At 47.1% G+C, this 13,136-nt stretch overlaps 1 protein-coding gene across 1 annotated transcript; it reads left to right on the forward strand.

The window, feature by feature from the left end:
• Window positions 1–424: 424 nt before the first annotated feature.
• On the forward strand, window positions 425–10,409 carry OTP (orthopedia homeobox). The gene is made up of 3 exons (XM_011959218.1): window positions 425–609; window positions 1,899–2,308; window positions 8,327–10,409. The coding sequence occupies exons 1-3, from the start codon at window positions 573–575 to the stop codon at window positions 8,855–8,857; spliced, it is 978 nt and encodes a 325-aa protein (XP_011814608.1). The 5' UTR covers window positions 425–572; the 3' UTR covers window positions 8,858–10,409.
• The last annotated feature ends 2,727 nt before the right edge of the window (window positions 10,410–13,136 follow it).

The following is a 13,136-nucleotide window of genomic DNA, read 5'->3' on the forward strand; positions in this document are numbered from 1 at the left end:
ACTCTCAGGTCACGCCAGGGTCAAGGCCCGCTCTGGCCCCTGCTCTGCCCCTGCCCTAGGAAGATGCTAGCTCAGAGGCACAGAGCTACGCCTTTGAAGCGCGCGGGGCCGGCCAAAGGGAAGGAAAGGGGGAGCCTGGAGAAAATCGCAGGGAAGAACTAGAGGGAGCCGGGCCCAGAAGCTCAGGGGGAGGCAGAGGCGGCTGACGCTGCTTTAGCTCCTGCTCCGGGCTGAAGCTGCCAGGGCTGCCGCCGCCGCCTCCTTCAGGCGGGCGCAGGCGGGCGGGCGGGCGGAGTGGGGGACTCTCCGGGCGCTGACATTTGCAGGCTGCCCTCCTGATTGGTCCCCTCGCCGAGCTGCTCACGGGTTCATTCAACTGTTAAGCACCTCCCCGTCTCTCTAAAGGACATTATAATGCAAGAAGCCCCCTTTTTAACCACAAACCGAATTTTCTTTCATTTAGGTGATCTATATATATCTATATCATATAGCTTATAGCTTATATCTATTTTAAATAACTTAAAGCCGCTAAAATTTGGGGGGGAACAGCTTTCGCCCTGGAGCGGTGCGCGATGCTGTCTCACGCCGACCTCCTGGACGCCAGGCTAGGTGAGTGCGCGCCTCTCGCCCGGGCAGCCAGGAGAAGCCGGGGCAGGAAATTGTCAATTTGTTCCTTATTTTACCTTAATGCGACCTAAATGGACTAATTTCTTTAAAAGTAATTGTGCTGCATTAAAGTTTAATTTGATTTAACATCTCCTTTAAAAAAAAATCTATGGAATATGTAGATCCAAGAAAGGAGTTGGGGAATGTTGTTACTTTTTGTTTTCCTTATTTTTCTCTTCACCCCTCCCCCACCTTTTTTTTTTTTTTTTGAAAGGCGATATACCCCGTGATAATTTGTTAGGAGGTGTTTCTCTCTTTTTTTCTCTCCTGTTTGTTTTGATTTGGGATTTCTTTCTCCTTCCGCCGCCCCCGTTTCTCTCTCCCCACTACCTTTTTCTCTCCTCCTTTTCTAAGTGTGGTGCAATTTGTAAAAAATCTGGCGTAAAGGAGAAGCTGCTGCCATCAAGGCGGATTTGCTTAGTGTGCTGGTTGAGAAGGAGAGACGCCAAATTCAACCTCACAGTCATCCCCCCACCCCCAGCTTCTGCAAGGGATTCGGCGTTGCCAATGGCTGTGAGGAATGCGACTTTTATTTCTCTGCAAAGAAAAGTTGAAATCTCTAAAGTTTGATTCACGGTTGTCCATAGAGTTCACTAGAGCTTCCTTAATGCTATCTGGGTTGCTGGGCTCTGGGTTTCCGGATTGGGAATCTTTGGTGATGGATGTGATTCCATTTTCCAAACACTTTCTCTGATTTGAGGGGGAGGCGGAGCTGATTTGGGTTGATTTCGGGGGGTGGAAAACTTGAAGGCTTATTCATCTTCCGAAAGTAAGAGGGAACCGGCTGAGGGCCGGAGGTAGAGTTCGTCAGGCTGTCGAAGCGCAGGTACCGAAGCAACCGAGGAATTGTTTAATTTTCTTTCTGTCCCCCGCACCCCTGTGTTCAAACATTTGCTCTCGATTTCCTGGGGCGCCGGGGGTACGTTTTATGGAAGGGATTCAGAGGCATGTTTCATTGCCCGGACTGGGAATGCTTTGTTGTGGGAGAGACGAAAGCTTGCGCTGTTTACTCCGGGAGCCGGCTGCGGAGAGGGCAAGGGGCCGGGATGTGTTATTCCAACCCGGCTGTCCAAATTCTGGGGAACCCAGCAGAGTACCCTGGGAATTTCTTCCTTAGGGCAAGCGTGGGTGCGGAGGGGGCAGAGGACGGGTTGAAGGAAGGCTGCGCGGGGAAAACAGCCCTTCCTGGCATCGCCAAGAAAGTAGTGACCGCGATCCCCTTGCCTCCTCAGGTATGAAAGATGCCGCCGAGCTTCTGGGCCACCGGGAGGCGGTGAAGTGTAGGCTGGGCGTGGGGGGCTCCGACCCCGGTGGCCATCCGGGGGACCTGGCGCCCAACTCTGACCCAGTGGAGGGAGCCACTCTGCTGCCCGGGGAGGACATCACCACAGTGGGCTCTACTCCGGCCTCGCTGGCGGTGAGCGCCAAAGACCCGGACAAGCAGCCCGGGCCCCAGGGCGGCCCGAACCCCAGCCAAGCCGGCCAGCAGCAGGGACAACAGAAGCAGAAGCGCCACCGGACGCGCTTCACCCCCGCACAGCTCAACGAGTTGGAGAGGAGCTTCGCCAAGACTCACTACCCCGACATCTTTATGCGTGAGGAGCTGGCACTGCGTATCGGGCTGACCGAGTCCCGAGTACAGGTATGCGGGGCTTGGGCTCTGGGACAGAAGGCAAGGACGGGGCAGGAGGATTTGGGTAAAGGGAGCAGGGTCTTCCCTTCCCCTGTCGAGATCCTGGGCTGCGTTCAGGCTGCCTGTGCGTTCCTGTATCGAGTTATCTCCTTCTCTACCCGGAAACTGGTCCCCATCGCTATCCCCCAATGGACACTCAAGGCCCCTGTCTCCGGCCAGTATAGCGACATCCCGGAAGAAGCTCCTCAAAATCGAAGCCCCGCATTGTCGGGCTACAGGGTTCGCCTCCTCCGCCTGAGAAGGCAATCTCAGCGCCCCCCGGGCGGCCCAGCCGAGCGAGCACCTCAACTCCTGCTCGCGTTATTGACAAGTATTACCCCCTAATGAGTTTGCGTTAAGCGTTTGGATAAAAGGAGGAATGCAACAATTATACAAAGAACAAGAGAAAAGAGCAAATAAGGCGAATGGGCGCCTTTTTAAAAAGTGCTACACCCAGGTTTCATGGCGTGGCTTTATTAAGTATCACCCTCCCTCTGTACTCAGGCGAAATATTCCTAGCTTTGATGTTTGCAAGGGGTTTGAACTTTCGTAGTCTACCAGTGCGCTGGGGGCAGCTGACGGGATTCCCACAGCCGGTGAGCCCTGTTTTGTTTTGGAGTCCTCTAAGGAAGCTGGGGTGGGGGAGGAGGAATGAAGGCTTTCTGTTGTGGATATCCTGTCTGAAGAAGGGGCATTCAAAACGGGAAAGGTTGACAGGTAGTAGAGGAAATCGTTGCTGACCCCTTATTCTCCAACCACTCTCCAAGCTGTAAGTTATAAATAACCTAGAAAATCACACCTATAACTTTTCTGAAAACTGGTGAATAAAAGTATAAGCCTAGTGAAACCCAGATTTTTTTTTTCCTCTTTTTGAAAGAACGAAGACAACATATCAAATATTTTATGGACAGGTGCCTGGAGGTGAAATTCCAAGCGCCGGTACTTACCCTTGAGCTATCCAGGGTGCTGAAAAATCTTCCTTTGCCGTCTTGGACGGTGGTATTTTCTGTACGATATCCTGGGTGTCATCAACCTGGTCAATTTGTTAAACCAGTGCTACCTACTTTTATAAAATTAACTTTAAGATCTTAGTTACTTTACATATGATCTAAGAAGTAAGCGATGAGAACGTCCGTAATCACAGCGTTGAATATTTCTGTCTCAATTCGGCATTTTAAAGATAGTCTAAACTGAAAAAATAGCGCATGCTTCTGCTCTAATAGCAAATGAATATCATTGGGGATTTAAAATGGTCAAATTAATAAAGTAATACTGATTAACATAATAATTAGCATTTTTATTCAATATAAATCTGGGTGGTTTTGCTAGTGAAAGGCCTAGACTATGGTCTTTTAAAATTACACACTGAAAGAGTACTAATTGCCTAACTGTAAACATGTATTAGTAATGCTCTTCAAAATTTTTATTTCTCACCTTTTAAAAAATATCTGAAGTTGAGTTTGAACCTTTACATAAATATACAATTTCAATACTTCCATCAACACTGATGACAGTGCTTGCTGGTAGGTTCAACCTTGCAGGTTAGAAATTCATAAATTTGGGGGTTTTGTCCCTTAAGAGAAAGACTATCTATTAATTCTTGTTTTAAAGGGGAAAATGCTATGTCTTAACGTAGACATACTGGCAATTAGTTTAAATTAAAATAGAACTTAGAATCACAAATAAAATATAATTGAACAACTGATTTTATGAAAAAAGAAAACGAGGTCTATTAAACTTTATTAGGTCTTCCAAAGGTTAATGACAGTTACTCTTTTAACAGAAAAAGTTGTAAATGAAATAAAATATAAGCTATGTAACAGAAATAGTTATTTTCAAAAAGTACACAAAAGAATGTGCAAGAAGAAAGAGACAAAGTACTCTAATTGTTCCAGCATAATGTTCAAGCAAAGATAATAGCTTGAGCCTGCTGATAGACACAATTTAATAGAATGGCAATTTCAATATTTTTAAAAATAATGTTCCATAGTTTAAAAAGTAATCAGATCAACATAACCTTCTTAATTAACTTTTCAAAATGATTAACATTATGTAATGTAATGCAAAAATAATTTATGGAAAATGTATTTACTTCACAATTCACTGTACCATTGCTCCTTGACCAAATTCAAATTAAATAGTAATTGGTTTATGTTCTTATATGATCAGTACTTCATAGTTTTCTTTATAGTTAACAGATTGCCACATATTCTTTTCAGTATGTGGGCCACTGCGCTGATTAAAAATTATCTAAACATTTAATTCATTGCAATTGTATATTTTTAAAGATGCTTTTTGATTCTAGACTAAATTATCCAATATACTTATTTTTATCTTTATTTGGTATATGTCACACTTTTAAGTATTTATTAAAGCATCTCTACTCACATGGAGGCCAATTCCATGTCTGATATCGCTCCTCTTTTCTGGCTAGTATAATAAAACCATTCCTTTTATAGCATGCCATTATTAGAAACCAATTTCAGAATTATTTATAACCTGGAATGGCTTATTAAGCAGCAATGTGAGAATCATGCAAATTATGTGATCAAATGCAATATAATAAGCATAATCATTAGTCTCTAGCATGGATTAATTAACTTTCAATATTTTATTTACATAAAAACCAAATCAGTGAAATAACTTCTGCACAGTCAGGCTTGCCTTTCAATATTTTATACGAACAAAAATAATGTGCTGTAATTCCATTGACCGTGTCCCCCAGAATGGCCCTGTCACCTGCCACATCTTAATAGGGGGACAAACTGAGAGTATTTTCTAGTTTTCTAATGGAATGAGAAATTGCATTTTCTTCCTCTCCCAGCACTATTAAAGTGTAATGAATTCGGCCCAGAGTTCACGGCTGGCTGATCGAAATGAACCTGAGATCTAGGCTTTAATACAGCTCCCCAGATTTCCTCCAAAATCTTCACATTAATCATTTGCTGGATTCCAATGAGATCTTCATAAAGCATTTGCTTCAAGGGGGGGAAAAAGTAATATTCTCTCTTTCTCTCCCTCTTTTTTCTATTTCTCAGTCATTTATAGCTGGGGAATTAAACGGGCTATATATTTTAAAATACATTTACAGTATGTCTATATTACTGTAACAGCAGATATCATGAAAGTGGATTTTTAGATTCCAACCTCCATTAGATTCTCACTGTTGTATTAAGCATTTTCCAAGAAGAGCTGCATTTCAAACTGAATACAAAGTTGGCCCGTGGCTGTGGTTAATATATTTCCTGGAGTTGTCATCTGTGCATTCTAAAAATCTCCCTTAGGTTTTGCCTGCATTTTAATCCGTCATGCTCTAGTTTTCAAGTGGAAACATCCACATTTAAAAAACATATGCATCGTAGCTTGGAACGGAGGTGCTCAGACCCCATGCAGATTTTTTTTCCCAGTCCCAGTAAGCCATGAAACATAAAAAAATTTGTAGCCATCATTTGACTACTAACCCTCAAACATAATTGAGCACGATTTTTCGATTATTTCTATAATATTTAGTTCTTTAACAGCTGTTCTTTTCCGCCTGTGCCCGAGCAGATCCTAGATTCAGAAACCATCCTGGTAGTCGCATTTTCTATTGAAATTCTATTGGGCTATCCCTCCCCCTTTTTCTTTTTCTGCTCCTTCCCTCACACTCCCTCCCCTCAAACAAACATTTTAGGATTCACTGGCACTTGCAGGTTGTTAGGAACCGGTCTTGATTTTTATAACACAACTTTCAAAACATAATCCGGGTGCGGTGTGTAAGGTATGGGAACCGTTTAGTCACAGACACCGTCCCCGAGTCCAGCCTTGGGTGGGTGCTGCACAGCGACTTGCGGCCTTAGGTCTTCTCGCTGTGCCTTCCTTTCTTCCTGAGAGTTGCTCTCCGCCTAAGACCGCTAACAGCTCAATTGGGTCTCATTGATCCTGTTCACCATCTAGAGCCCTGCTGCCTCATTAATCCGTTGTGCCACCAGCTCAGGGGCTGCAACTGGGAAGAGACGAGGCCTGTTTACCCATCGCCGACACTGGGATACGCAGCAATCTGCAAAATGGGGTAGAAACCACAGGAAGAAAGTGGTAGGCGACGGCGCAGGCACGGTACAAAGGCGAGGGCCAGCCCCAAGTTGGGGGAGTATTCTAGATGGCAACAGCGTTCACACTGGTAAGCGTAGAGTAGAGTACGTCTACGCTTGCCTGGGCATGAACACACCACTGAACATTACTGGCTCACCGAGACCGAGGGCAGGTATGTCCATACCCCTGATACTTTAGCTTGCAGAGTAAACACTAAACAGGTTAGATTAACGGATGCACAGCGTTTTTTGCCACGGATATGGTGGTCAAATTGCGTTGGCCAAATTCTAAGAGGAAAGTCAGTACTTGAGTTCTGTCCCACATCATTTATATTTAGGCAGAGTAAACTCCAGATGACTAGATTTTAAACTGCAAGTCTTCCAAGCAGGCTTGCTGGCAAATTATTATTATTATTATTATCATTTTAAAAGATCACATTCAAATAGGGGGAGATGGGAGTTATCTTGGATTGGCAGCTTATGTGATATGTTTCAGGCAGAACTCTTCTTCTGTGATAGAGGGCTTGACAAGCCTAGGCAAATTAGCCTGGCAGGGTCTGTAACTCCTGGGCTACTGTTAAAAAAAAAAAGAATAGGAAGGCTGTTTTCATTTGGAGTATATTTTATCCAACTCATTTCCCTGAAAAAGGACGTTTGGGTTTGTCTGAGCAAAATTAAATTTGATTCATACATCTCGTGGTGAAATGTGACATCCTTTAATTCGTATTGGTCCGAAAATTTGTTTTTATAGATGAAATGGGGGCGACTTGAGGGAATTGGAGGCCTTGTTACTTGGGACCCTTAGTAAGTTCCTGAAAGGAATAGACTCAGCTGGACGTGGTCGCTCACGCCTGTAATCCTAGCATTTGGGACTCCAAGGCGGGTGGATCATGAGCTCAGGAGTTCAAGACCAGCCTGGTCAACATGGTGAAACCCCGTCTTCACTAAAAGTACAAAAATTATCTGGGCATGGTGGCGCGTTCCTGTAATCCTAGCTACTCGGGAGGCTGAGGCAGGAGAATTGCTTGAGCCGGGACCCGGGAAGCGGAGGTTGCAGTGAGCCGAGATCGCGCCACTGCACTCCAGCCTGGGCTACAGCGCGAGACTCCGAGACTCCGTCTCAAAAAACAAAACAAAACAAAAAAAACCGGCTTGAAGGCTCCAGGGGCTCAGTGAGCTACGGTAACTTGTTCCAGCACACTCGTACAGCCCAGAAAAAGGTGTCCATATAGTGGTTTGGGAATGAGGCACGGAGAGTTGTGGCAGTACCACCAAGCAGTATGGGAGGAATCGGAAGTCATGGTGGTGACCCAAACAACACTGTAGCTCAGTGGCGCGCACTTTCCCACGCAGATCACTGTATTAACCTCTCCACTGTGTCAACCGTGGCGTTAGGGGTTTTCCTTTGTCTTTCGATTTTGAAACTATGTCATCCACGGCCCGTCATCAATTTCCAAATTTCAGCGTTTCTGAAAATTCTATAGCCCATCAGTGTTATAAGGCATGCTATTAAGCCACATGGGTACACATGTTTATCTTCATTTGTACACCTGTGGGTCGAGCTTTGACACATGTCTGACTGCAGACCTGTGAATCTGTGCAATGCACAGAATGTGCAGGGGCGTGGTGAAGACTGCACACATTTGGTATGTTTGCACAGTGCGTAAACGCTCCGGGGCACGAGCTCTCAGGAGCGCGGGACTCCGCGCTTGGTGAGTGCAGGGGGCGCCAGCTGGCAGGAGTTGGTGGGGAGCCACAGTCTCCGGCTGGGTAGGGGAGCTTGTCGGGCCGGTGGCACTTGTTCCTTCCGGGGCAGAGCGGCTGTATCCGAGGCGGGTTTCTGGGGCTTAAGCTCCAACTTCCCAGCCGCCGGGCCGGTTAATAGCGCCCTGTCTGTCTCCCGCCCCGCCCGCTCCAGGTCTGGTTCCAGAACCGGCGCGCCAAGTGGAAGAAGCGCAAGAAGACTACCAACGTGTTCCGCGCGCCCGGCACACTGCTCCCCACGCCAGGCCTGCCTCAGTTTCCGTCGGCTGCCGCCGCCGCTGCCGCCGCCATGGGCGACAGCCTGTGCTCTTTCCACGCCAACGACACCCGCTGGGCGGCGGCCGCCATGCCGGGCGTGTCACAGCTGCCTCTGCCGCCGGCGCTGGGCAGGCAGCAGGCCATGGCGCAGTCGCTGTCCCAGTGCAGCCTGGCAGCCGGGCCGCCGCCCAACTCCATGGGCCTGTCCAACAGTCTGGCGGGTTCCAACGGCGCGGGGCTGCAGTCGCACCTCTACCAGCCCGCCTTCCCCGGCATGGTGCCCGCCTCCCTCCCCGGCCCCAGCAACGTCTCCGGTTCGCCCCAGCTCTGCAGCTCCCCGGACAGCAGCGACGTGTGGCGGGGCACGAGCATCGCCTCCCTCCGCCGCAAGGCGCTAGAGCACACAGTCTCTATGAGCTTCACTTAATGCAGCCGCGCCCTGGCCCGCTCCGCCCCCAGCACCGCCCCCGGGGCCGACCCGAGGCCCCTTCCGCGCGCGCCCGGACCCCGGCGCCCTGCCCCGTCCCGCCCCGGCCTCCACCCCGTCTCGTTTCGTCCTCGCCTCTCTCCTCCATTCGCTTGGGCTCAACCCAAGCCCTAGCCCGCGTGGCCTCCCCTCCACCTGATTTCGCTCGCCCGCGGTCCCCCGTCTCCCGGCCGCCCCTCTTCCCTTCCCACCCAGCTGTGCCCCCTGCCCGGTCTCCAGCGCCTCAGCCCACCCTTCTCGCCACCCCGGCCTCCCCTCTCGCGCTAGCCGTGCTCGCGCCCTCCTCCCGGCCTTCTGACTGGCGGCGTTCCCACCCACACCTTCGACGCGACGCCTACGACCTCCCTCGCCCGCCGCCTCCCCTCTGGTCCCGTCTTTCCCCACACTTCGCGCCCCTCCTCCCGCGCCCGGCAAAAAGCATCCTTCCCGCCATTTTACGTACCAGGGAGTCGACTCAGGATCTGAAATCAGACACCAATGGACTGGTTTGTGGGCAGAAACACACACACTCGCACTCTCGCTCACGCTCAGACGCTACACACGCGCGCGCATAGACACGGTGCACCTAGGTCACACACGGACGTGTTCAAGGGACAGCACAATGTTAGGGATTTTTGTCTTAAAGGAGGACAAGCATCTGCTACCAACCGCCTCATCTGAGGGCCCAAATGATATAATTTGATTTATCCTTGTACTTTCCGAGATCCTGTCTTTCTTTCCTCTCCCACCACCCTACCCTTGCCAGTCCACCCAGTCACATCCGTGCAGCGCTCTCTTGGCTTGCAAGAGAACGCTTTGATTTTTATTTTATCTTATTTTTATTTTCTTAAGCACAACTGTGTGAGGGTGTAGAAGGGAAGGCTTCTCAGGAGTAACGTGACAGTGGATTGGGTGGCTGGAGTAGACTAAAGCAGTCATGTGATGAGGAAGAGGTGATCTGACCCATTTTGATAAGTCTTTATAAGGAAGAATAAAATAAACGTGTAAGCAAAGTTTTCTTTTGTAAAAGCAAAAGCCACATCTCTTTTCTGGATCCTTCAGGACTGGGGTTTGTTTGCTTCCTTTTCCGTTTCTCTCTTCTCGCTGCTCTGTGCCCTTGGTTGTTTTGTGGTGGTCCTGTCGTCCCTCGTGCCCCTCGGCCACCTGCTGGCCGCCGATGGGGACACTCGGACATCTACAACCCTGCAACTTTGTACAGAGAAACACAATCAGCTCTTTCTGCATGTGCTGGTCAAATCCAAACCCAGAGAACAGAAGCGCTTTCTAAGAATGAACAAACATGTGAAATAGGATGTTTTGTGTAGATAAAGCATTCTTGTTACATACTGGTCAATTTGTGATATGTTTTAACTTAATGTCTGTGCTTATTTATGGAATTTGGTTTTCTTAATAAATGTTTGAGCTAATATAAAGCATATTATTTGACTTTTCCGGACAAGTTTATATCAAGTTAAATGTAAATGGATAAAATAAAATCATTTTCAGTATGTGATACAGAGAATGATGGGTTTTGGTGTGACCTTGAACGGCGGGAGGGTTCTCCTGGGGGGAGGGGAGGGGCCAGTCTTGGGAATGGTTATATTCGCTGCAGTTGCCTGTGTCCCGGCGTCCGGGACGCGTGGGCCCTTCGCCCTGCACTGGGCTTGGGTTCGGTTTCTGGGGGGCTGCACGGTGAGGTCTCCGCGACGGGGCGGCGTGCTGGCAGCGTGTTGGGGCGCCGCTAGCGCCCCACGCGAGCTCTGAGCCTCCGGAGTCTTCCGGGCCAACCCAGGTTTCCGAAGCCCAGGTGGGGCTCCGAGCGTCGCTGCCGGCGCGAAACGCAGGGCGCTAGACTTTCTCGGATGAACGGTGTCCCTGGGGCAGTGGCGCGGAGGGCGCCCCTCGCGGGCTGCGTGCTCGTGATGGGGAGGCGGTGGGTGCGAGGGGACCACAACTGGCACCCTCGGCTTTCCGAGCCTGGAGCTCTGCTCTCCGGCGCCGCCCCAGCCGCGTCCGGCCCCAGGTACGCGGTGGAAGCGAGGTCGCGGCTCTTGCCTCCCCCACGGCCTAGGCCTCCTTCCTTGGGGCTTTCCGTAAGGCAACGGCGCCCCTTCACGTCCCCAGACCCGGGCTCCGCTTCAGATACCCGGTGCCTCACAAGTAAGGGGCAAACACGCTTCTCCCGAAGAGGCGTGTCCAGGACGACCTGCGCCTACAGGGCGCCCCCAACCCCGGGGCTGCTCTGGTTTCCTCAGGGTCCCTGCTGGCTGCCTGCTAACCTCAGCCAAGTGCTCAGGGGACTGCCCCAAAGGAGTAGGAAAAAAATGCTGTTTCTTCAGTCGGGTCGGCCGAGGGGAAGGTTGCAATGTGTTTTAAACTTGGAGGCAAATCGATATCACAGGCTTTCTTGGGAAGGCTAACCGAAATCAATCTTGTGGTTTGAAATTTAATGGTCATTATAGGCATTGAGAAGACACCCCTTTTCCCACGGGAAGACTTCTCATTTGGTTGCCTCAGAGCGTAAACCCTAAAAAACACCCTCGTGCTAAAATACAATACAGCTGGGCTACGTGTGAATTTGAGGAGCTGTTATAATCGTTATTCAACTAAGAACACAATGGAATCTCCTCAGAGATGAGAACAAAAAGCTATTTTTAATGATAAAGTAAATCTGTTCATATTACCTTAGGAATTTTAATTAGAGGTAAACTGGTGGGTGGGTTCACAGAATATTACACACACTTTCCTAAAGTTACACACTTTCCTAAAGACTATTTTTAGTACAACATTAAAATATTAAAGAAGAGAAAACATGCTCATTTTGAATTTCATACAAGAATGGAACATTTTTGTATTTGAGAACTCTTCCAAGAATTTAGCAGTACACAACCACCAACTTTCTAAAATATGAGTTGATGAAAAGTACTTTTCCTTGTTTTTACATTTCATCATATGCTCGCTTGTTTTATGTTAGTGCTCTTTCTAAGAAAAATTGAAATTGTGGATACTGTAATCTCAAGTTACATTTAAGAGATCAGTACAAATTACAGATTGCTTCGCCAGTGCTCATGGAACATTGTTTACAAGGATGCTAATTTTACAGCTTTTTATGCTGCTATAAAGCATAACTTTATGATGTAGGAATGCAATAAAGGATGCTAAATGGAATCTTTAAAAATTGTATTTCTCAAAGGCAAGGGAAATGGGATCTTTCATTGGAAAAAAATGGGCCAACTCAGAACACTGATGAAAAGTTGCAAATCAACTCAAGTGATAGATGCTTTCAAAGATACTTATATTTCATAATGTAGTGGTTATTTATCAATATTATAATAAAAGTGTAGAGTTTTTCACTTGACCTGACTCTGGGCTAATATTTGTTTCTATAGCAATAGATTTTTGTATTAAGAATCCTGAACATTTTAAAGTCATATATGCCATTAGGTTAAGGGAAGGCAAGCTGGCCTAAATTGTTAAGGTTGACAGTTTAGCAAAGATAAAAAGAGGAGAATAAGAACCTCAGTCACAAGCCTGAAAGATTTCTGCTTTTTGAGGGAGAAAAATCTAACAACAGAATAATGCTTCATATTATTTTTTTACTCATCATTAACAGTAATTCTGACTCAAAATTGTTAAAGATCTAATAATAATTCAGTAAATTTAATAAGAGAATAAAGGCAATAATGTTGAATAGTATCAGAACACAAAGTAGGTAAGTACAACACGCTAGATGTCCTGCCTCTAATAATTGTACTTTTTGCTGAGTAGCCTGTTTGATATTGAATACTGTCACCACATGCTAGCTGGAAACAATCCATTATGATGTAACCAAAAATTAATTTATTTTAATATCCAAGTTCATCCTTGTATCTTTATTTTTTCCTCAGTATTGGTACTAAATATCATACATGTCATACAAGTGATGGTATAGTAATGATGTTGCACTGAGCTTACCTTTTGTTGATGGTGGAAAAAATATGATATGGGAATGCAACCTGCTGAATATTATGTTAGATCCTGAATACAAAACAGCATGCAGAGCAATTCGGGTAAATCAAGGTAGATGTGCATATAGACATGCAGAGGAAATACAGAGGAAATTCTAACTTTGGGACAATTTATGTTTGGTGCCCCCAATGACAGCTTTTCCCAAAAATGAAAATGTGTTTTTAATTTATATTGTGGACCTTACATTTAAATTTGTAGGATAAAGAAAAAACTAAACCCACAAATATGTGTA

The sequence above is a fragment of the Colobus angolensis genome, unplaced genomic scaffold, assembly GCF_000951035.1.
Source record: "Colobus angolensis palliatus isolate OR3802 unplaced genomic scaffold, Cang.pa_1.0 Scaffold49, whole genome shotgun sequence".
Lineage (NCBI taxonomy): Eukaryota > Metazoa > Chordata > Mammalia > Primates > Cercopithecidae > Colobus > Colobus angolensis.

Coding starts and splice junctions, on each gene's coding strand:
- OTP (XM_011959218.1), top strand. CDS start 573: ATGCTGTCTCACGCCGACCTCCTGGACGCCAGGCTAG. Junction 610..1,898: donor CCTCCTGGACGCCAGGCTAG/GTGAGTGCGCGC, acceptor TTGCCTCCTCAG/GTATGAAAGATGCCGCCGAG. Junction 2,309..8,326: donor TGACCGAGTCCCGAGTACAG/GTATGCGGGGCT, acceptor CGCCCGCTCCAG/GTCTGGTTCCAGAACCGGCG.